The 25406-nt window shown below is 41.6% G+C and overlaps 2 protein-coding genes across 2 annotated transcripts; one reads left to right on the forward strand and one right to left on the reverse strand.

Annotated features, from left to right (window-relative positions):
• Window positions 1-914: 914 nt before the first annotated feature.
• On the reverse strand, window positions 915-6214 carry LOC118213954 (zinc finger protein ZIC 2-like). Its single transcript, XM_035393235.1, has 3 exons — window positions 3701-6214; window positions 2239-2402; window positions 915-1982 (listed from the first exon to the last, which is right to left on the reverse strand). Exons 1-3 carry the CDS (start codon window positions 4671-4673, stop codon window positions 1788-1790), a joined length of 1332 nt encoding a protein of 443 aa, XP_035249126.1. The 5' UTR covers window positions 4674-6214; the 3' UTR covers window positions 915-1787.
• Window positions 6215-10042: 3828 nt separating this feature from the next.
• Window positions 10043-15810, forward strand: LOC118213951 (zinc finger protein ZIC 5-like). The gene is made up of 2 exons (XM_035393232.1): window positions 10043-11277; window positions 13849-15810. The coding sequence occupies exons 1-2, from the start codon at window positions 10233-10235 to the stop codon at window positions 14289-14291; spliced, it is 1488 nt and encodes a 495-aa protein (XP_035249123.1). The 5' UTR covers window positions 10043-10232; the 3' UTR covers window positions 14292-15810.
• The last annotated feature ends 9596 nt before the right edge of the window (window positions 15811-25406 follow it).

Here is a 25406-nt window from a genome sequence, read left to right on the forward strand (position 1 = left end):
TCAAGCGCTATTTTAGTACTGGATGGGGGAGGGGCACAATTCCTTAACAAAAAAAACAAAAAAACCCACACCTCTATTTCACAGGATTTGGTAGATTTTTTTCGAATTGACCATTCACGGTTCGGTTACAAACTCCCCATTTATTCGTCTTGAAGAAGCTTCAGTATTTTTATTTTTATATTTTTTGAGGCGTTCAGTCCGCCACGAGCTGGTGTCGCAACATAATGTTGCCTACAGGCTAGTCTGCAATGATTTGGTTGTAATTATAACTCATTTTAGAAGTCACAACACAGAAGTCATTCGCAGTCGGCGAACTCCTAAAAAAATCTAAACTATACCCTATGGTTTACATTGTGACAGACGTATTTATTGGTCATCGAGACCACCAAGTCTTCCACCCATGACCCAGACAAGTTTTCATTGCAATATCAAAATATCAATGTAGATTATTTTCCGACCAGCAGACCTTTTATGATACAATAATTCGCTGTTATGTTATATGTCGAGTTAGACTTGAGGGTTTTTGATGTCCTCGTTTGATCTGCACCGTAACACGTGTCAGCCTATATATTTTTTTTACTTCATTTTAAAGATTCTCGGTATGGTTATGATTCGGAGTATGGTGATTTTAACTAGTCACACTGTACGATCCCACGTCACAGCAATGTATTTTCGAAGGAAAGGTCTCAGTTTTCAGAGTAACACATAGCCGGCTACTTACATATGGCGTTTTATGGTTTTAATCAGAATGTACAACGAAATTACGCAGTGATGTCAGGCTTGCCGTCTCTATTTCATTAATTTGACAACGCCTGAACTGGACATTCTATTAACGATACAGATTTGTTATTATCAAACCGGTGCTGCACGTTAATAATAATAAAAATCGTTACCAATCAACCAGAAAGGAGATATTAATCAAACACTTGCAACACATTTTATTATATTTCTGTATGCAGTAAAATTCTTAAAACTTATCACAAGAATGGAGAAAACACCTCTTAAACTTTGAACAGAACACAACAAAACAACTGCCCCGTGTTTAGCTCGTAATTGTACATATTTATAATAAAGAAACATTCTTTATAAATATTGTTTCATCTGAAGCAAGTAAATAGCATAATTTAATTACAAATGGATAAATATGGCAGCTGATATTTACAAAAGGAAGGGTGTAGTTACAGAAAATCTAACGACACAACATTTATTTTCCCCCTAATCTTCCAAATAGTATTTCACAATTCAAACTTGCAAAGCACAAAAACATCACAAGTTAAACCCGGCGAAGGAAAATATACATTCACAAGCAAATATTGTGTCTGTTTGAGTTAAGTCTTAACTTTGGCACGGTTTCCTGTTTATAGTAGTATAGTTACAATCAACTTGCCTTAACTGGATCACAATATTTAACATCATAATACAAAAGATTTTTCCGTTAGAATGTGTGCACTAAAATTCCAGTTCGAGAAACAAGCTACCATTGAATGAACATCTATACATCTAAAACTGACAAAATCTATTACAACCATGGGGAAAGACAGCAAGTCATTATTATTTGTTATTATATACAAAATGTGGAATAAATCTCAAACAAATTTTCTTCGGTTGATTATTATATTCACAATGCAATTTCGTTTGAAGACTTCATTCGCATAATATTACAGCGTCCATTTATGTTATTAGTTCCTTTGTACAAGACTTATATATATATATATATATATTTATATATACATACATGGATCTTCTTTTTGTCCTATGTTCTATTAATTGGGTCTGAAGTTTGTGTCCTAAACATACCATTCACTGAAATTGGACGACAGGCTGCTGTGTCCGCTGTTATTGTGAACAGCTGACGCGGGCGACAGATTGTTGTTGTTGTGGGTCTCTGTGGACGGAGACACCAGGCCAGGGGGCGTCGATGACTCGTAGCCGGAGCTGGCCGCGGGCGACGAGTCTGATGCCGTGGGAGCCGACTCATGCACCTACGAGCAACGCACGAGTCAAAAGTTAACAACCGTTGCTGGGCAACTGCGTGGAATTGAGACAAGCATAAATATTAAATAAGTAAAACCAAAATACGTGGTAGAAAATGATACAGATTCGCGTGCGGCTGCTCGCGAAAGCATGAAGTACGGTGCGCGTGTGTGTGTGCTTGAGAGGGAGATAGAGAGAGAGTGAGAGAGAAAAAGGAATGTTTTTTTCTTTATTTTTTTTTTTTACTTTTAGAAACTCGCTTACCTTCATGTGCTTTCTCAGAGAACTGGGGTGCGTGTAGGACTTGTCGCACATTTTGCACAGGTAGGGCTTGTCCGAAGTGTGCACGTGCATGTGCTTCTTACGATCGCTGCTGTTGGCGAAGCGTCTGTCGCAGCCTTCAAACTCGCACTGGAAGGGTTTCTCTCCTGCGGGAAAATCACAGAAAGACGTGAATACGAGCCAGAGCTTAAAACGCCACCTCGGGTCATTATTTATCACAAATTAGGCCGTTTAACATTCATATAAAAACGTGGGTTCATTTACCATCGCATAATGACAGACGCTTTAAGTGAAAATGTAGCACCGTATTATATCAGTTGTGTTTAACTGCATCAATGCAAACCAACTGTAAACACAATCGTACCCATCATATCTCTCTTTATTTTGAGGGCAAAATGTAATTAAACGCATAGCCTATCGTGCACAATTGTTGCCCCAACATAAATATATTTGTGTTATATAAATTTGTATACGTAGGGTATTTAAAATAAATTCGTATTTGGAGGTCAAGTTAAAGTACACCTTTGGAAGAAAAGAAAAAAAACACTTAAAATTATTGTGTATATCGAATCTATCTATTTTATTCATATCAGCTACTACAGTGTCACATGCATACACACCATCCACGAGTCATTCCATTTGCTAAGAAACGAAACGACTGCAATTAACACCTTGACGATTTCACGTCGGCAAAACACAATGGATTCACTGGGTAAATGATAAAATGCAAAATCTTTGTAATTGCCTGTCTAGCACCCACTATCAATGAAATGCGTGAGAAACAGGCCTTTAAATCGTCCATTCCTGTCAACATTTCCTCCGTATTTAAAATGCATTTCATCAATAAGGATTAATTCATTGTTCAAATATTGCCAGTAAGTGAAATTACAATGGCAGACGCCAGTACATGTTATCATTAACGGGAAATACAATTTTTAAACCACTGCTGCGCGCACGCGGCTTGCTACAGACAGTGAGCTATACGCTGCCTTAAAGCTGACCCGTTTTAAAGTTTATGGGCAAAACCCTCCACAGACTGTTACATAATTTAACAAACTGTTGCAAAAAAATTCGCGGCTGCCGGACGCGACGATAAATAATCCTTACACGGCGTTTTTCGTTCATTGCTTACAATTAAACTGAATAGACAGCCGATACAATGACATTTTTTCTACGAAAATTAAAATCAGAGCATCAAAAAAGCCACAAAGTCGCTCTCTCACATTGCTAACCGTGTACGCTGATTAATCAAATCTTGATAACAAAGCCAAATTTAGTTTATATTTTCCCAACATTATTCTCCAATATTCTAGCATACATTCGACTTTAACTAATCGAACATTCACAATACACCACCTATTATTGTCACGCGTATGATTTACCAACAAAACGCAAGATCAAACCAAGTCAGAATACAAATTTTTAAACTTGTTTTTACAATTACCTGTATGCGTCCGTTTGTGTATCTTCAAGTTTTCCGATCGCGCGAAGACCTTTCCACATCCAGGAAACGGGCAGGGAAAGGGCTTTTCTCCCGTGTGCACTCGGATGTGATTGACCAATTTATATTTGGCTTTGAAAGGTTTGCTCTCGCGCGTGCACTCTTCCCAGAAGCAGATGTGGTTGCTCTGCTCCGGTCCGCCGACGTGCTCCACGGAGACGTGAGTCACCAGCTCGTGCATGGTGCTGAAAGTTTTATTGCAACTCTTCTTCGGGTTGCTGAGCTGCTCCGGGTCGACCCACTTGCAGATGAGCTCTTGCTTGATGCACTGCTGCCGCATGTAGCGGAAGAAGGCTCCGGGGTGGTGATGGGCTGCCATATTCATACCCATGTTCATATTCATGGAGCCGTACTGATTGTGGAGCTGGGCTGCGGAGTAAGGGTCGGCCCGCGGACTGGAGACCTGGTGATATTGATCCGACCGACCAAAAACTTCCCCCGGTAGTCCAAGCCGCATTTGTCCGTTCAGCACGTTCGGAGAGCCGTGGGATCCGTGCTGATCGTGGATCCCCGGGAACAATATGTGGCCCTGGCCGTCCGTGTGGGAGTGATGGAGAGACCCCGCCGCGGGGCCGAAGAGGGCATGCTGGCTGCCCGCCGGAGACGAGTCTCCGAAGCCGCGGCTCCGAAAGAGGAACTCCCGAGTAGAGTTAAAAGGCGAGCTGGCGTACGATGTGACGTGAGCGGCGTGCGCGCCCAGCGCCGCAGCGGGGTAACCGGCCGCCTGAGAGGTGAACGCGGAGGTCTGTCCAGGGGAGAGATCGTGGTTCAATTTGAAGGCGCCCATGTGCGCAGAATCGACAAAGCTATTCTGCGCTAAACTCAAGTCTCTGTCCTGCATTTCGCTTGACGAATGATGCCTGGCAAACGTGCCAACTCCCAAACCAGGGAACTGGTGACCAGCGTCCAATAACATTTTTATTTTATTTTTTATTTTTCCAGAATTAAGATTTTGTTCGATTCAAATGTATGCGCGACAGCAAGTGACTTCAACGGCAAGAAGAGAAAAAAATAAATATAAACACCTAGCCTTCTACTGAGGTCTCGCCTTCGGAAGGTGAAAAACACACCATCAGTCGAAGTTCAAAGAGATGATCCGCTAGCAGAAAAACACAACCTACAGCTTGTCTTACTGAACACTATACACTTTCCCCTCGCAGTTAACTTGTAACGCACAATCCCCATGAAAAGATGCAGAAAAAGGTCCTCTGTGTTTTTTTCCTTGATAAATTAGTGAATGCCTGTGCTTTTCACAGAAGCACTAAGAATTAATAATTATCTCGCTAGATTTTCCTCTCAGAGACTGCGGCTCCTCGGTGCATCTCGGATGGTCGTTCCGATTGGTTGTGTTTATTTCTTTCGTTCGCCCGTGTTTATCTCGGCGGGTCGCTCTTTCTCACTGGACTGACAATCTCTCCTTTTACGCCCCCTTTAACTGGGGCCCGGCCATTCGCTCGCCGCAGTCTCATTGGCCACCGCGTCTCATCAATCCCAGGTGCCCAGCCAATGGCAGGTACCTCTTTCGCGACTAATAGTTGCTCGCCATTTTCCACCGATAATTACCGCCTACTTTTTCGGAAAGGCTTATCCAGAGAAAGACAATAAACATACTTTCGGCAGCGGAGATTTCTGGAAACCCGAGGTTCAGTGGCTCATAGATTATTTAAAGAGTTGGACTATTTGTTAGACTGTTGTTTTTTGGGGGGTCCATGGCACATACCTCCGCTAATTACTTAGGCTACTTTAGAAGTCTAATTACCATAGGTTATATAGTAAAGCTGAAGAACAGCAAACATACGAACCAAAAACGCTCGTTTATCGATAATCTTTTCGGGAGAAGCCAGGGACATCTCGATATAATCACTATTCAGCTAAACTCAAGGCGAATGCAAATGAACAATCGTTATTCCGAATTTAACCAATGTTCTCTGATCGCAAGGACAATCTGTTTTTTTTTTTTTTCACGGCCTGTTGAATACGTCTGACTACAGCCTATGCAATCTTATAGGCAGATATTCATAGAATCACGTTTCCAAGTATGCGCAATTTCTGTTAAATCATAGGCTGCTCTAAAATAGCCTGAACATAGTTCATTTTAGAAGGGCGGTTTAAAACCGAACATTTTCATTAGGCTAAATAAATAGACATTCCACCTAACGGTGCAACTGCGTAGGCTGCCTATGTGTACAAACTGAGGAAACTACAAATAGGACGTTAAATCTACCACTTCTCTTCTTTGAGCCTGCGATCAACGACGGAAGTATGGAAGAAGCGCTTAATTTATCGGTCCTGATTCCTATCTTTGGATAATAACGCTAAACGTAGCAGAAAATCTCATTTTCAGTAATTGATATATGGGTTATCAATATGGGTTATCAATATGGTTCATTAGCCGAGTCTATCTTTACCGGTTAGACAGTTATTTCAGATTATTATTACTACTACTATTATTATAGTTATTATTATCAACAACAACAACAACAATAATAATAATAGTTCATCTATAAATATCATATAGCTATACCCACAAACCAACACGTCTGCGTACACATGCTCGCACTCACACATTATTCTGTAAACATAAAAAAAAATATTGCAACTCTTTTTACATTCATTGAAACCAAAATCACTAACATCTGCCAATCTTGTTTCGCGCAAAAAAATAATGCACTCGCGGAAAACCGCAGCAGAAACTCTAACAAGACTACAAATTAAACGGTTGCATATTAAGAAAGTGGATATTTTTTGCGAGGTTTCGAAGTGACAGTGTTAATTATGAAATCGCACACCTTGCCTGGTAAAATGTGCATAGGTTCTCAATTACTCGGAACGCCCGATTGAATCACAACGGTACCTTGTTAGAAATTTAATCAGTCTGGTAAATATATGTCTGCACTTTTCACGTGAACGCTACGATGGTGTCTTTGTGCTATTTTTGTACAAACGGAAAACCATTCAAAGCCTAGGCTACAATACGCAGCCTAAAGATATACGCTCACTGGATCGTTACGGATAAAGCAGTTTACTTACACATTTAGTCCCTTAAGGCTCTGTCCCGACGCGGACCAGAACTTTCCCTCTTCTACTTGTTACTTCCCAAAGTTTCAAATAGTAAATAATAGGAGCGGTAAGACATTAAAAAAAAAACTTGGGAATTTTGACTCACTCGGCCTAAAACCCCGCAGTTCGGACATTACGTAGGCTGCTATTCTGCCAACGCTCCATTTCTACCCTCTCTGCAGGAATCACGGGAGCTTATCCAAGTTCAAAGCCACGTCTGCCGACCCCTTTAAGACGCGCTTTATTTCCCTGGAAAACCGCAAAAACCCCGTCTTTCCCCCCGTCATTGCTAAGACCAAAAAGGAGAAGGAGAAAGAAAGAAAGAAAAAGAAAGAAAAAAACGCAATCAGGCTGCTGCGGCTCAGTGTTGAAGGTCCTGATTTCCCCCACAGATTATTTGGCTTTTAAAAAAAGATACTAGCTAGAAACTAAAAATGTACGAGCTCCAGTTAAATACAAGCATTTCAACAGGTTAGCCGTCTAATAATTCTGTCAGGACAAAAACATGTCGAACAGACTGAGCAAATGCAATCACATTTATGTAGGCTACAACATATATATATATATATATATATATATATATATATATATATATATATATGAAATGCGGAATTAATTTTTCCTACAGTTGTTATATTGCAGTATGAAACGATACAGATCATATAACCTCATGCTCTGAACTCACACGAGCGAGGGCCTTAGAAAAATGGCCATTCAGAGCTTCTTTCATGAAGTCATAAATTCGACAGAATCATCAACCTGCTGCTAGCCTACATGCTTGATTGATACCAACGTGTAGGCTACTCCAAGGGCATGTGACCTACGGTGCGACCCGTAAAAAGTCACACGTGTTCCCTTCCGTAAACAAACCTTTGTACACAACCTCCATTGTTTCCAGGCAAACAGCTGAAGGCTCTCTTTCTCTCTTCCTCTCTTTCTGTCTCTATATATATTTATGTCTCTCTCTCTTTTAAAAAAAAAATTTTTTTTACTTGCCAGTCATTTTTTAAATGGGCCCATAGGCTGTGTGTGTTTAACTGAGAATTAATATCTACTCTAAATATTAAAACAGGACACTCAAGCTGCTGCGATGGGGTTCACAATCCATACACAACTAAATACAATATTAGCAGGGATGTGTACAGGACACCCTGTTTTTTTGGCTACTATTTACTGACAGATTGACACATCTTATCAAGGCAATCAAAAGTGGCAGACAAGGTTTTTATCTATAGCAAGGATGTAAGATGTGCAGTACACAGGACACAGAGACTACGCTTCCTTTTGAAGTCCCAAAAAGTGGTTGTATCTATTTACAGGGAACAATATGGCTGCAGGGGGAGCTTTCTGATGGAATATACCTATGCACCTGTGTACAGAACCCTGACTGACACACACACACACACACCTATATTGTGAATGACTTTGTGTGTGTGTGCATGTCTGGGAGTGCGTTGTGTGTGTAATAGCTTGTGATGAGTTAATTAGCTATATTCAAAAGTACACAACCATTAGGCTACTTATGAAATAAGCTTTGGAATAACTACTGATGAATCTTGAACCATCTTCGGCAATTATCTGTAAGTGGTATTTTACACTGTATTTCAAGTGTAAAATTCCAAAGCACACACATTTATGACACTAAAGAAACCCATTTAGCAATTACTTATGGAAATATATGTATGGATTTTATTAACCTTAAATGACATCCAAAGAAGGTACTGTGATTCCATCACCTTCACAGCTTAACTGAGTGGAACAAAATACTGTCAGTTCATTAATATTTAAAAATTAACTTCTAATTTATTTTATGTTGCTGGCTTATTTGTGTATGTGTACGTCTATATAAAGTGCCTACTAAAATCAACTGTAGCAAATCACTATACGAATCACTATATTTTCCGGATTTATGAAAAGACGAATGACAGTCATTTCATAAAAGTGCCAAAATTCAATAAAAGATTTTCTAACAGCAAACTCCAAATAGGCGTCTTCCAATGTTATCCTTCAGCCCAATCCAACCTGCTTGTTTTGTGATGGTGTTCAATCAAACTTCGCCTGGACTGAATTTCAGCAACAATTTCGTTAACTTCCGCAACATTTTAGAAAATACGACTGGATTTAAAACGATGTATTCTGTGGATTAGGCCTATGCCAAACAGATGTCTTAAATCCGCTACTGACCAAAGCACTTTGTCGTTTGACTGAACCCAAGTTTTGGTGACTACAAGAAAATAATAAACATTTTCCCGTTTCAGTGTAATAGACGATTTCTATGCCACACGTAGCCGGCATTGCATTTTGTCGATTAAAAAGGCAAAAAAAAAAAACATTTTGATTACTTATCAAAATTGAAATAACATGGCAAAACAATATTTCCAAAAAATCTGGATTGCACACAATAAGAGATGCTTTGCACGCACGATACGTTTTTTCTAATAAAACAAGAAACCAAAATCTGTCATAGACATCAGATTTTCTGGTCTGCATTCAATTTAGAGGAACACAATCTTGTTAAAATAAAAATGCTCTTGGTTTACATAAACGTGTAACGAGTTACCACGCGGATTACTGGGCAGGATGTGACAGAATTTCAGCAAGCAACTGAAAAGCTGTATAAATTTAGGTCATCCACCTGTCTCGACGTTGTGGAAGATTGTCTCTTTGCATTTAATTATTTATTATTATTTATGTTTTTACCGGTGCAAACAAAGGGAAAGTTACAACTGAAGCACATAAACCTACACGAATGCAATACATCGGTCGTGTTTATAACGGTTATGTGGTGGAGATCGTTATAAAATATCATCTTAAAACGTATTCTGAAAATACAGTTAATTATCTTACCTAGTTTATTATCTAACGGATGTTCACTTTGAAAATACATTTTCAAACGAAATCAAGAAAACAATAGTAAAATGCAAACAAGAAATGCTAAAAAAAAAAAAAAAAGCCTTATTTTGTTTTGCTCCAACCACGTGCGCTAGCATCATAAAAAAAAAAAAAGAAAAAAAAAAGAATACATGGGCCTATACAGATTTGCGGCTAACTTTTCGAGCACAACTTTTGGAGACAACAGCGCCACGGAGAGTAAAGGGGCGGATCCCTGCTGTGCCTCTGCGCTGAACGACAGCCAATCGCTTCGTTCCCTTAACTGCCAGTCACCGAAATGCGTCCAATACCCGCAGTGCCATTTCTAAACTGTATTCCCCACTGTGTCCTCCAACTGTTGTATGTTCTGCCAATCGCTGGAGGACAGAGTGGGAAAAGGAACAAGCAGAGTTAGAGGCAGGACAAAAGAAGTTATATAGACCGCTATACACTAATATATTATTTATATATGAATGTTTTGGAAGGCGCGTAGCGGGGAAAAAACAATACCGGTGAATGTGGATGGACTAGGCAGCCAGTAGTAATGGAGCCCCCTTTGAGCAAGAGGAATCCGGCGCTAAGATTAGCGGATTTGGCAGCGACTCAACCCCTTCCTCATCAGAGTGTGACAGGCTTCCCGGGGATAGGGGGGCATCACCCTCACTCCCACCATGCCCACCTCCACCCTGGGGAGGTGGGCAACGACCCCGGAGTGGCACTCACTCCGTTCGGACCCGAGCACATGGCACAGACAAATGCTCTCAAACTCAGTCCATCTCAGCACATTCAGAGCCACCCCGAAGCCCAGACGGCGGCATCTTTCACTCCTTCGCAGACCACAGTTGGTTTCCCCGTGGCTCACCCCCACTCAAGCTACGCCACCAACAGGGACTACATCCTCAGGAGAGAGCTCTCGGCCTCTGCTATGCACGCGCTTGGCGACCAGCATAGTTCCGCCTCCTCCCCCCATCACCATGGCATGTTCATCTCCCCAACAGGTGCTTATGGGCACGCGGAAGGTGGTGCCCATCCTCTTTTCTCTGGACTTCACGATCAAGCGGCACCCGTGGCCCATCATCACCACGCTCTGAACGGGCAGATGCGCTTGGGTCTTCCGGGGGACATTTACGGAAGGCCGGAGCACTTCGGCCACAGGCCCGAGCACTATGGACCGTCCTCCATCAACAGCTACAACTCCATGAACTTAAATGTGAACATCGCTTCAGCTCCTCACGGAGCGGCGGGGGCGTTTTTACGGTATATGAGGCAGCCCATCAAGCAAGAGTTAATCTGCAAATGGATTGACCAGGAACAAACTTCAAAGAAGCCCTGCTCCAAAACTTTCAGCACCATGCACGAGCTGGTTAACCATGTCACCGTGGAGCACGTCGGGGGACCGGAGCAGAGCACGCACGTTTGTTTCTGGGAAGAGTGTCCGCGAGAGGGGAAAGCTTTTAAGGCGAAGTACAAACTGATAAATCACATCCGAGTTCACACGGGAGAGAAACCGTTCCCTTGCCCGTTCCCAGGTTGTGGAAAAGTGTTTGCTCGCTCGGAAAACCTAAAGATCCACAAGCGGACACACACAGGTCAGTTCGAAGTGTCCTTAAGAACTATAGCCTATTCACTCACACTTCTAGCGTTCTGAACAAAACTACGACCTCGTACTTTCACCGAGTTGTATCATATAAAACGTTCAGATGACAAGTTAATTTCGGCTATTTAAAAACATTTTTGTCTACTTACAGAAACTCGAGACAAACACAAAAACAACATTATGTAGATTTGTATTTGTGAAGAACTGCATTTAACCTTTCGCGGCAAATTTCTCAATTTGGAATGCTTGTTCCTTACTTACGATTATTTTCTTTCATGAACCATAGCTAATGTCACGAGAATATTTACGATTTATATTGTCGCCTAAATCAGTATTTACGAGCACTGTAGTTTAAGAAACGTGGGTCTCACTTATTTTTTGAGCCTGAGTAAAGTGCATCGCTTTGGGCAGATATTATTCCTTGGAGAATGCTTAGGTACGTACGGCTTAGCTAATTGTTTTGCTGATTTATTGTCTTGTCACAGTTTTTCGTCAGACGTAGCCTACCTAATCCTCCGCTGATTCAAATCTTTCTGGTTTACATCATGTGTAAACCAGCATGTTTTAGCAACAGAAAGATTACGCCAGTTTAACATTTCGACTCGATTGGTTGTTTAATATTGCGTCCACCACTATTTAAAAAAAAAAAAAAATTTTAATAGAAAAAGAAAAACAAATGAATTTATACTGGTTCCATAAGTTCGCACAACATGGGGCTAGTATGAAATAGTAGAGAATATTTAACCATTTCCAGCCGGTTTCAGCCGCCCAGAGAAAGGGAACGTTAGTTATGTTTAAACAGTGATAATAGGGTTAAGCACAAAAGCTTACTCTGTAGGCTACATAATGCGCAAAAGCTATTTCCTTTATTCGGATTTTAACAAAGATTTTTTTCCAGTTAATTTGGATTTTAGTGTCCACTGGCCTGGCGAGAGAAAGGTTCTGTTTACCTATATTATCCAGAGTGCCAGTGGGTTTGGAGACTGGCCTGTTTTGTGAACCAAGTTACTCCCACGTCCGAACGCACGCGAAATTTAACACGGCAATCAAAGCCTGTCAGTGTCTTTGTTCGTGAAGTGTGGTGAGATACGACAAGTCCAGGAGGCATGCACCGACGTATCCTACTGAAGTTTTGTAATACAAAAAAAAGTGCTACACAATAAAGCTGCAAGCACTTTGTTGTTGATTTTGCATGCTTCGTGTGTTTGACAAATAGATTGAGTCACTTAACTACTAGCGTTCTGTGTTGCTGTAGACCCTACACGTTAAAAGTATGGTGATTTGGGAGAAAACAAACATGAACACTGTTTTTGCAGGAGCTTCAGCCTGACTGAAATCCAACTTGAAAGACAAAATGGAACCAAATGTCGCTTAGTTTGTCCTAGTAGTGCAAAGACTGGAAGTTTAGAGTCACAGGCTTCCGACAGGTCGGAGATATCATGCATTTTGCTGATATTATAATACATGGTTCTCACACGTATTGACCAAAAGGGGCTATGCGAGCTGCTGCAGTCTACCAGCGTATCTTGCCTACTGTGGGGGGTTTCCGACGTCTATTTTTAATCCTATACACAGCCCTAGTTAAAAACGAAGGCCTGTCTCGATAGAGAACAGCTAATCCGTTCACTCACGAATACACCAGTTTACACATAAGCTACATAACGTATAGACAACTGGCTAATAATACAAACGCTGAGAATTGTATTTAATTTAAATTAAAACTCAACGTTTTGGTAGATGTAGGCTTATACGAGTTGGACGAAAGACAATTTTCGTGTAGAGGTCTTTGATGTCCGACAACTAGCGCGTGCGAATCACGAATGACGTGCAGGCGACGCGAGAGGGGTAAAATTCTGGCAGTGGTTGTACGCAGAAACGCACATGTTTTTAAATGGGAGCGACGGGCTTGCACTTTAGGATGTTGGCCTATAGTAAATTCAATGTATGCCAGACAGGAAAGGCCTGCGGCGGCAAACACAGCCACACCAACTATTTATGAAGTAATTACCTTGGAAGTGTTGCGTCTCCAAAGCGTACAGGCCTTAAATTTAACTACGGCCCTTTGCAGGATCAATGGAATAGCCGAAATTGAATACAATTTTATAATATTTCGGTGCAGAGTAGGCCTACATATAATTTTCACTTTCAGTTGCATGTGTTAATCAATGAAAATATGTGTAAGATGGTGACGAAAATTTGGCTTTTGCTGGGCGTTCGTCGTTAATTGTCCGAAGCGAATTTCAAGCGGATAACGTTGCTTAAATCAGTAATGAGGTTCAACTAAGTGTCCTGTCCGAAGCCCCAGTGTGGACCCATATTTTCACTAAAAAAGGATTTGATCAAATGTTGTCATAAAGAACTGTCCAGTATGGTGCATTCTACTTATTTTGGTTGTAGAGAGGTTTAGACTGCGTTCATGTCGACGTTTGTATGTTGGTTGACATATCTCATGAAAGTAGTTATTTGGGAATTCTGCTCCTAATGTGGGAGTTAATATATGGATCTTTTGTATGTACGACTGGTGATTATATTCTTGATGTTCACATATTTACACTCTTTCTAGGGGAGAAGCCATTTAAATGTGAATTTGACGGATGCGACAGAAAATTCGCCAACAGCAGCGACAGGAAGAAGCACTCTCACGTGCACACGAGCGACAAGCCGTACTACTGCAAAGTGAGAGGCTGCGACAAGTCCTACACGCACCCCAGCTCCCTGCGAAAACACATGAAGGTTCACTGCAAGTCGCCTCCCCCCCCGTCCGCCGACGCCGAGACGTACCACTCCATCACCAGCTCGCTCGGAACGGCCCTCCCGCCGACCCCCGAGCCTCGCAGGAGCCGCTCGGCGAATCTCTCCCCTCAGGTTACCAACCTCAACGAGTGGTACGTGTGCCAGGGGAGCGCGGGACCTAACAATCTTCACACGCCGTCCAGCGACGTGCCGACGTCGGACTCGGAAGGGGAGGACTCTTTTCGTAACTCTGATCCAAGGACGATGCTCTGACACTGTCCGTTTTGAACACACACGTTACTGACCCAAATAACCCCTCGTCCCCCAGTCGCCCACTAGGAAAGTGTTAAATACACAGGAAATATAAGCATCCTTTTCTCTCTTTCTTTTTGACAATGGAACACGAAGAAGTGCAGCAGATGATGTCAAACGGTGAATAACAAAGGCCTTCAAAAATCTATTTTCGTACTTACTGTATTTAATAACGGTAAACAGCATACAGAAATTGCCTATCTTTTCAAACCATTCCATTTCAAATGTAAATTTACATTAGAGTCACTAGGATCAAGGGAATAGCCTACGTGCATACATACCATGTGATGGGGGCACACCAGTAGATTTAATGGCGAATAATTCATTTTGTTCCCTGTAGTAAATGCCAAAAACTACTGGAAAACCTCCTATAACTTGTCCACCAGAAGACGAAAAAAATCTCTCAAATCAACCTGCATAGGTTGGCTAAAGCGCAGGCTACACACATCTGTATGCATAGTGTCACCTCGCTAACATGATTCAGTCGTCGCTGATTAATTATGTCCAGATGACATTGTCCATATGATCTCATCATTATCGCGACCCTTCAAAGTTTAACCAGTCGGATCCATCATAGTCTCATCTGCGTAAGTTTAATAAGTCCATGTACTATCAAAGGGAGGAGGCCGGGCGTTATCTGGAACAGTATTAGGTACACGCATTTAAGATTAATGTACAATTATTAAATGTGCTATCAATGAAACACAGGCACGCGGGGAACATTTTTTAAACCTATAAAGCCTCATAGAACATTCCATGCAAGAGCCTATTATAGCATTTGCATTGAAAACAATGCCACGGTGGGGACCAACATTCACCCAGTTTCTGCATATAGACACACAAAGGCAAAGGAAGCTTTGCAAACGTGTGTGCATTGTCGAAGTTTACACAGTATGTAAGTTCTAATGAATTTTGTGTTGTATTTAAAAGCTATTTAAAATGATATTTTATGCAAAATTCACATCATTATACAAACTCGTTTAAGAGTACTAATTTGTCCTTCGAGACCCTAAATCTGTAATCCTGGCAGGCCTATCCCTGACGGATTTGTATATAATTGTATTGTTGATCGTGAACCGTTGATGTAGTCTTTATTACAATAATGTTGTTTTGTAAATTGTAATTTATTTGATGGCGTAACGTTGTCCCGAAATTACAGATACACCAAAGAATGATAATATTAATTTTGGTGAAATTTAGTGATGCCTTTTTCCCGTGGTCTCTTATTCTCAGCCTACTTGAATAAGCTCTGTAATGTGAAATAAACTCTCCCTTTCCCTCTCCGTCTCCGGCTCTCGCGCATGTCCAGTGTAGTACCTCTGTATTTATCGTTGAAATGCATGACGCTGTCCATTTTGAAAGAACAAAAAAGAAAATTAAACAGCTTTCACTTTGGAAGTCTTTGATGTTGGTGGTAAAATTTATAATGGCTATATTCAACGTAAACTTCATAATGAATAAACAGAACATTTAAATATGGTATTCGTGTCTTTCATAAAAGGAAGTTTATCATTTTGGTTTCCAGTGGCCTACATTAACCTTTTAGATGCTGACAAAATTTGAAAACAGGCCTGTAGATCCCTGAGAATTTTCAAGAATCGTGTTCCTCAACAAAACGTGCAATCAAGCGTAAGAATAGGTTTGTTTTAAATATTTGTGAAACAAGGATCTTTCTTACCAGTAATCTGCACAGATTTTACTGGTGCCTAAAGGGTTAAAACATTTAAAATTATTATTTGACCCAATATTTATTCGATTTTAACGACCCACAAGATGCATGAAATATATGATATAAACTAAGCCTCCCTCGCTTTACAATAATAACAGGGGTTCATTCTGTGAAAGACAACATAAAGTCAAGGGTGATTAACAATATGCTGTTACTCCATTGCGAAAACATTGTGGGGGGGGGGGGGGGGGGGGGGGGGGGCGGCAGACGATGAACCAACATGTCTGTACCAACAAGAAAGGAAAAAAAAACACGTTATGAATTTTAACAGTTTTCACTGTATATATGAGTTGCCTATAACTGTGTGTGCGTGTTTTTTTTTTTTTTTTTTTTTTTTTTTGGGGGGGGGGGGTAAAAGTTTACACTGTGTAGGCAGACAAATAACATACCCTGTAGAATAGTAGCCACATAAATGAAGACACTGATCAATGGGGATACTTATGGCTCCCTAATAGAGTTCCGTATGAAAGACCGGACGGCACAAAGCCGCCGAAGCATGAATCATTCATGGAAAATATAAAAGATAAAAGATATCTGACAATAAGCAGGCTCTTGTATAGAGTGTATAAAACAAGTTCCCCCCCTCTTATTTCCACCATTAAAAACGCGCAGTCTCACTTTCAAAGTGTCCCCCTGTCCAGTCCATAGAATTAAAATTGACCAACGCAAGTCCTGCTCCACTTCAAAGTAATCTACTCCAGAGCGGAAGGCTTGGCGCTTGGACAATCTTCACGGCGCGTTAAGATTTCTATAGCAATTGCCCGGCGCAGAGTTCACATTAGAATATATCTTGTCGAAAACCACTTACTGCCACTAAACCGTCTGTCATCGAAGCCGGCAGGGTATCTTCTTTCATACAACACCAAAGATCTCAACAATCTGTGGCCTTCTTCGTCACTGCACAGCATTTTCAAATCAAGTTTCCATAACTTATTGAACACAGAATAGTATGTCTTAACGCCTGCGTCTTAAAAACGTGTATTATTTTAAAAATCAATCACACTAAGCAAACAGCCTAGCATCGAATTCACAGAGAAAAGGTAACCCCCCCCAAAAAATGAACAATTTAGCATTCATTCTACAAAGAGAATACACTAGATGCAGGTGAAAGTAAACTGCTCTGTTGCTTCAGCTACTCCTTATAAAGTTTTGCTTTGGCGTCTCCTAACCACAGTCTTGCCCTGCTTAGGTTTCTAAATAAATAAATAAATAAATACGAACACCAGAAGAATAAACACAGAGGAACAACACGCCCAGACAAAAAGTGGCAAGAGCCTAATCAACCAGCACGAAGTTCAAAGGCATATGCTTTGAAATTCAGACTACTGCTTTTATTGTACATCAACACGGAGCGTTGCGATTGCTATGGCAATGGGCGCGCCAAAAGCAAGCTGCATACAAAACAGTCCGCCTCGATTCGCGACACTCTATTAAGATACAGTTGCATTGACCTTTAGTTTCATGCCACGTTAGTTCAGTCAATTTTCCCTTCGCCAGAATCTTACATATTTTGGTCTCTTAACCTTCTTTTAACTCGCTCTACGTATTCACGTTGGATTTGAAACAACCAAGTGGTCGCGTTGCCCACCTTTTGTCTTTAAACTCGTGTTTGGAGTGGGGGAAATAGTTGTTCTTTGTTTATTTAATACAAGTGCTCGGTGAATGGTGGATAAATAAACATGATGAAAAATAACCAAACGGGTGATTCGTCTGAGTGAAAAAGAGGGACTCAATAAAAGAGCGAAGCAGTCACCGTTGAATGAGAAACGCTTTGAAGTGGAACTTATTATCTGAGGAATAGTTTTTGGTTGTCCTAACAACGCTGCTGAATTGAAAAGGCCCTCCTTTTGTCAGCGATTTGTTCTCCTTTACCAAGATGCCCGCAGAAATCACTTACACGAACTGCCTTAACGCGGAGCCTGCAAATCAGTAACTTACTAAGTCAGACTTGCAGACGCCTCTTTCCAGGGGACAAAGAAAAAGTCGCAGTGAAAACGCCGTTAGTTTTTCTCTTCTATTCTCTTCCCATTATTCAGTGGTATGAAGGCGTCAGAGTAAACCGTTTACCCAAAGATACGCTGTCAATTCAGATTTCTCCCTGAAATGCCAACTCTCCACAAGCAAAATATTTCCTTAAAGGTCTACATGAAGTTAAATAAAAATAGACAAATATATTTTGGGTTAAAGAAACGTGTGTAAATTAATTATAAGATACTGACACGATCTAGATTACAACCGTGCGTTTTACTGCATTCAATAACACACGCACGCTTCTGCTTTGGTCTCTCTCTTTTTATCTAATTATCTCAAAGTAATGGGCAAGAGGTTATTTCAATTCGTCATAATCACCAGATAGGCCAATAGAAGGGTTCCAAAACACTTATAAATAAAAATTTGTATTAAAAAAAACAAAACAATTTTAACCAAATGAACACTTCACTTATAAAACATTCAACTTCAACTACTATTGTGGGCAAGGACTTCTTAAGGACTATGGATTCAATGGTCAAAACATCTCTTACGTGTGGTAAAAGGAAAGAGACAAAGGGAAGAATAGAGACCACACTCTTTGCAACTTAAGTGTATTAAATATATATTCTTATCTTTCTTTCTATTACACGTTGGCTGTCGTTATATTATTCGGTGACAATCAATTTAGCCGGGAATGTTTTATGTTGAGACAGGAGCGCCACTGGCATTGCGAGACCAGTGCATTAAATATTGAATGACACCGCGAAAAAGAACTTGTCAAGGGACACTGAGCCTGAAAGTCTTCTTTTAACTTTTTTTTTCTTCAGTTGCCTGTTCAGCTGCTTAAGCTGGTGTTAATTAAAGCGGCTTGCAAGGGAGTTCGGTTCAGGCTTTGTCCATTTTCTTCAAGCAATGAAAGGAAATCTTGTAACGGTAGTTAGTCTTCCCTGGCCCTTTTCTGTCTGATTTACAACTACTTGTGTTTAAAGAAGTAAACGGTGAATTTTAAAATAACCTCAAAAGCCAATGGCGTATGTTTCTTCAGTGCTTTCATTTGAATCCAAGAGAAAAAAGTTGAAAAGCCAAAGGATTAACAGACGTGAATGTTTGATTATGCGCTTTAGCGCACGAGGACAGCCCACATTAAATTAAGAAATAACTGTTTTGTTTAACGACTTTCCTTCATTAAACACATTAGCCCGAGCCCTTAAACCTATGTTTGAACTGCAAAAGATCTTCCAGTTATGCTAAAGGCATTATGCATGTTATCTCCATGTTTTTACTCGTTTTTTAGTTCTAGGAGTTTAATTAGGACTGTTTCAATCAGCACATTCAGAAACTTGCTTTCAGTTTGACTCTGTACCTGCAGAAAATTCGTCCTATCATAAATTCTCACAAAATACGCAATTTTATATGAATACATCTATTTACCTATTACCTAGTCCAAGGTTAAATAGCATTCAGATGTAAAACGGATATCAATGTGTCTGGAGAGGGATAAAATATTTAGTAACAAAATAAAATTTTAATTAGTATTATTTTTTTTCCTTTTTTTTTTACTCAGCTTTGTTAAAATCGCTCACCTTCCATCTTGGCAAAACAGTACCATCGCACAGTAAAACAAGGTTTTGAAGTGATTAAGGGAATAAATTATTTTCTACTCCAGTACCCAAACGAAGTAATAACTTTCTCATTTATCCCTATTCTCATTAATTGAAGCACGTCTTTACAACATTTTAACATAAAAAAATGCATCCAAAAGGAACTCAGCAAACTTTATTCTGAAGTGAAAGCAAAATCCAAGTCACGTCTGTGAATCATCTTTGAATTTATACTAAATGTGCTCTCCTGTTCTTCAGATATCCACGCGGTCTATTGTGCAGAGGCCAGACCAAGAAAACTGGGCACAAATTCATTATCTAGGCATTTTGCCAAAATCGTCCATGCACCCTACCTGGCTACTAGCTTAAGTTTCCTGAATAAGTCAGAAAAAAATTACAGTCCAGTTGCAGTTGTACATGGTAGACTTCTCTGCTCAAATCGCACCCCATAAAATCAAGATTCTTCTCGGAACTGCAAAGTTATGGAAGGGTGTGAACGTGAACTTTTCTCAGTTGAGCGCACTGTAAGTATGAAAACTTCTTTCTCAATTATGAGGAACAAAACCGATGCGAAACGTGGGTCTGATTCTGTCAGTTGGTTCTGCTTTTACATTTTGCCCGTCTAGAACGAAACGAAACAGTTCGCGGGCAATTTAGGATTCCAGGGGGAAATGAAGGGTGTTTGTCCCGTTCGATTAAGAGCTGCTTGGACTTGCTTTTGTAAGTTTTAGGGACAACTCGTTCTCCTCGTCGGAGCCCAATTCGAGCAGCTGTGACTTCACCTATTAGCCCCGATGTCTTTCCGAGGAGACCGGTTGAGTTAAACATCCGACAATGGCGCTCCGGGGCGTCTCTCGCCTGACCTATACCCGGTTTTAATAGTTTCATAGGAACTTCATTAAATCAATTACTTAGTGGGCACATCATAATTTATTTGTAATTAGCTCTGAAAAGTTTGATTTTTAAGCAACATACTGCAGGAAAAGAGCCGGCAGGTTTTAGTCGTGTTTTACATCAAGTATGTTTGACTCGTGGTTTTCTTTTCGGCTTCAGCAAAACTGGAATCTTAACGACGTAATCCATTAGTTTAGTGTTATAACCAACGGCATCGCGAAAGCGATGTTTATTCACATTAAATATTTGTAATCTACATCTCCAGCAACGGCTGCAGAAATGTAAAGGATGCGCGTGCAGAGCGAACGGGAAAGCAGCATGCTGGATCAAAAAAGAAAAGAAAAAACTTAATGAAAGTTTGCAAAGGAAAACTAATATGTGAACTTGGTTGGGCTCCCCTACTTCAGCGCTATGTGCTCGCGAGGATATTCTGCGCACATTATCGAATGGGTAAAATAAACTAGCCGAAAACACAAGCTTAAAAAAAATCCAAGTTCAGTTAGTAGAATTCCCGTGTTGCCACGAGCGCTAATTTTCCTGGAATTAACCTTTAGAAGCGACATCAAATACAGATGAACTCTTGGCCTTTTGAATCGTCGCATGCTTATATAGGGCACACAAGCCCATTGTAAAAATGTTAAATTTCCAAAACATAACAAGCCATTGTGAAGTTGGGACAAACAAACGTCGCTAGATATTTTATTTTCGTTCTGAGCCAATTTAAGTCAAGGCACGACGACAAAAAAAAGATTTATCTGATTGTTTGTATTGCTTTATTTTTCCACACGTTTTTTCTCAGGGTGTGACTGTGTTGAAATATGCTACGACGCTTGTGTCAAGATTCAATAGCGGTACCCAGAGCTTAAAACCTGGCATGAATGATATTCTCTTTGATGTGATCTTGAACACGATATCCCGTTGTTTGATTTAATAGTAACTTCAGAAACTTTCGTATTTATAATATCAGCGAACGATCGGTCCATATTCATTTCCAGCCATGCTAAAACAAATTCTACACATATGGAATTATTCAGATTATTAACATCAGACATATGGAAATATTTAACAGGACCTCAAACAGGCTCATTACTGTTTTATGGGTAGTGTCAGTCTCTGTCCCTCTCGCTCTTCCCTCACACAGATGGGGGGGGGGGGGGGGGGGGGGGGGGAGAGATAAACATTTTATTTCCAATAAACTATACAGTTTTGTTTAAAGTACGACATCTAGGTTCTTGTTTCAGCTTGTAGTAATGATTGTAAGAATTGCACGGAAGTAAAATAGTTACATGACATTATAGGCCTTTAGTAGACAATGTTATCCAGAGCATTATCTGCATGGCGTTTTTTTTTGTTGCCATTTAACACTTCACAGTACATTTTTACAAATTCAAAAAATAATTGAATCCTAAATTTAAGAGGATGCTATAGTACGATAAACAAAAAAACAGGCATCATCCTTTCAGTCCCGCTCGCCGAAAACAGCGAAGGAACTGACACAGTGTTCGGGCGCAGCGGAACGCTCCGGAACATCTGCGGGCGCAGACACTTGGGGGAGGTCCAAGCTGCGACCCGCAGGACTGGGACAGGTTCCAAGGCGCTAGGTGTTGAGAGCAAGGTCATCCACGGACAACCGCAAGAGCCGGTCCCTGATACATATACGCGTCATCCGGCACGCGGCCTGCTAAGATAACACCGCAGAGCTGCAGGAGGGGCGCACGCGGGCTCTGCTCGTCTGACGAGTGGCCGTTAAAAAAAGGCCTGCACGGGCACAGGCCACCGCTCCGGTCTTCTTTTCGGCCTGGGGGATGATGTCATGACCAGGTGCTTCTACAGGTGCTCTCCTGACAGGCGGAGCGAGAAGGAAGGGAAAATTCTACTCAAATAATGCTACTCAAAAGTGGCCCGGGAGCATCATAATGTCCACTGACTATTTCACTTTGTTTTTAGAGGGCCATCATATCCACTGACCATTTCACTCTGATCCTGGAGGGCCACAATATCCACTGGCTATTTTTCTTTGGTTTTGGAGCAACACAATGTCCACTGACCATTTTGCTCTGATCCTGGTGGGCCATAATGTCCAAGGACTATTTCAGCCCTGGTCTGGGAGCACCAAAGTGTCCACTGGTCATTGAGCCATGGTCCTGAAGGGTTACGGCATCTACAAGCTTTTACTCCTTCCAGGCAAGTAAACACCTGATTCAATGAGTCATCACTGCCACTGAACTGCTTTCACCCCCATCTGCCCAGTTTTTTTACAGCAGTATCAGGATAAAGGCAGCTCAAAAACCTGCAAGACTGCAGCCATCCATGACCACAGCTATACAGCTTCATCCTAAACCGCCCTACACTCCTCCTCCGCAACATCGTATCTGGAAAACAACCAAACACTGGACGGGAGCCTCATCGCGCAAATCAAAACACCTCAGCCAGCATACCTCACTCGCGCAGACACGTCATTAGTCTCTACATTTCCATCACCCAGAGCCTGTTTCTGAAACAAATTCAGCTCCCTCAAATCGAAGCCACCAGTTTCCAACCCAGCTATCCCAGACAGCGCTGATTCCTCACCAACAGCCTGCATCGAAACTCATTACAGCCAACAGCCAAGTCCTACTGGAGGCTCCTGCTTTGGTTCCATATAAACATGGACAGTCACAGTACGCAGAGGCCTTCCTTAAGCAGAGAGAGCAGTGAAAGCAGAGTACAGGCAGCAGTGGATCCTGAACAGGGCTCTAATATTACCCGTGCGGTCAGCGCTGGGGCACGGCGCTGCTTATCCAGCTGTGTTTTTGCTGGAGCGACCGAGGCAAAGTCCCTCGCTCCAAACGGCATGACGGCGGGGATTCAAACCCGCAAACCTCAGAGCGCGGTGACCTAACCGCAATGGCACATCGGCGCCTCATACATCAAATCGCTCCGCAGTGCGGCGTGCGAAAGGCCGATCGTCACTGCTAACGACGACTACTCCTGCCAGCGAAAGTAAGGACAGCATATTCTGAAGTGTTTTTAGTCAGGACGCCAACATACGACACAAAAGATATAGGGCGATATAGGGCGATATAGCTCAGGAGGTAAGACCGATTGTCTGGCAGTCGGAGGGTTGCTGGTTCAAACCCCGCCCTGGGCATGTCGAAGTGTCCTTGAGCAAGACACCTAACCCCTAACCTATAACTGCTCTGGCGAATGAGAGGCATCAATTGTAAAGCGCTTTGGATAAAAGCGCTATATAAATGCAGTCCATTTACCATTTACCAAGATATGATATTAAGAGAGTTGGGGAAACTGGCCTCACAACCCAAAGCCTGCAGCTATGATTATCCAGGTAGGGCACTGCGGTTGTATCCTTGAGCAAGGTACTAAACCTGAACTGGTTCAGTAAAATATCCAGCTGTATAAATGGACTAAGTAAAAAAATTTTTTTTTAATGAATTTCAGTTTCAGTTACTCTAAATAAGAGCATCTGGCGAAATGTCTAAATGTAACAAATCACAGATTCATAATTGGGGTACAGTTACAATATGTGGCAATACGATCTAAACCTTTGACTATATTGAAAATAAACGGTATCTATAGCCTGTGGGAGCAAAGCTTACTATAAGTAAAGTGCAACATATAATTGGTTTACATTCACCTAAGAAACGTTTGGATTCAGCCAATGGGAACTGATCCAAAAACTTTGACACGCAACCAAAACGTGAAGTACATTCATTCTAGCATGTAAATGCTTGCGCCATTGATTGATAAAATAACAAAAAAATCTGTATTGTACTGTCAGGTTGGCACGCAGTCTCTTCCTCGCCGTGAATGGTGAATAAGGATCTTTATGTTCGAATAAAAGCTTTTCCGATCCCCGCTCCTGTGACGGAGGGCTTTCCGCTGGGCGGGACAGTGGCTAATTTCAGACATTTTGTGTCTGTCTGCTTGGCGGCGGGTCCTCCACGCCGCTGTGGTATTACAGCCAGGCCTCTGAGCCACATCCGGCACACGCCCTCAGTGCCGCCGCTCGTGGAGAAGGCCAGCGTTCGGCGTGAGGGGTTTATCCTCACACAGCTGGGGGCAGGAGGACCGGTGTCGGCTCTGACGAAAGCAAGGATGTTCAGCGGGGGGGGGGGGGGGGGGGGGGGTTGGTTTGGGCACCTCCACTAATTCCCCTAGGCGAATTCAGAATGGGCTTCAGTACAGGGATGAGTCAAAATCAGCCTCTGTGCGTCACTTCGAGCCAATCTGCCGAGCCCCAGCTATCCCCCCCCACCCTCCCTGAACCCCCCCACCCCCCCCAAATAGCACATGCTCAGCTTCTCAATGTGATTTTAATCCCGGATTGATGGACCTATAAACTCGAGGACAGAAGTCCTCTGTGGGATGGTCGCGGCACCTCATTGGCCAAAAGTACCTGCAGCCGTTACTTCCTGAGGTCGCCGCATTATGACATCACTTCCACGTTGCCATGGACGACCCCAGTGACTCTTAGTGACTCTCAGCATCCGTGAATAAAAGAGTGCCAGTCTGCTGTTCCAGTAAGATTTCTTAGCCTCGACTTCAGACTGTCAATACCACGACAATGGGAGGTATTTACAATATCAAACGAAATTTAAAGTTTCAACAGATGCTAATGGTGGAACACTGCAAATCCAGACCCCGAAAAAATAGTTTGTTGTGAATGACATAAGTTACGTGGTTCTCAGAAGCTTGACTAATAACAGAACAGTGTCACTTCCATCATGACTAAAGTATCAGACGTGTGTCATTCTCTAAACCTCAAATATAACTGCTGTTACATTTCATATTTTTAACTGCTCTTATTCAGAGTGATTTACATAGCTTACATTCTTTTACATACAATCCAGCTATAGAGCTGGATATTTACTGAAGCAGTGC

The sequence above is a fragment of the Anguilla anguilla genome, chromosome 15 (assembly GCF_013347855.1).
Source record: "Anguilla anguilla isolate fAngAng1 chromosome 15, fAngAng1.pri, whole genome shotgun sequence".
NCBI lineage: Eukaryota > Metazoa > Chordata > Actinopteri > Anguilliformes > Anguillidae > Anguilla > Anguilla anguilla.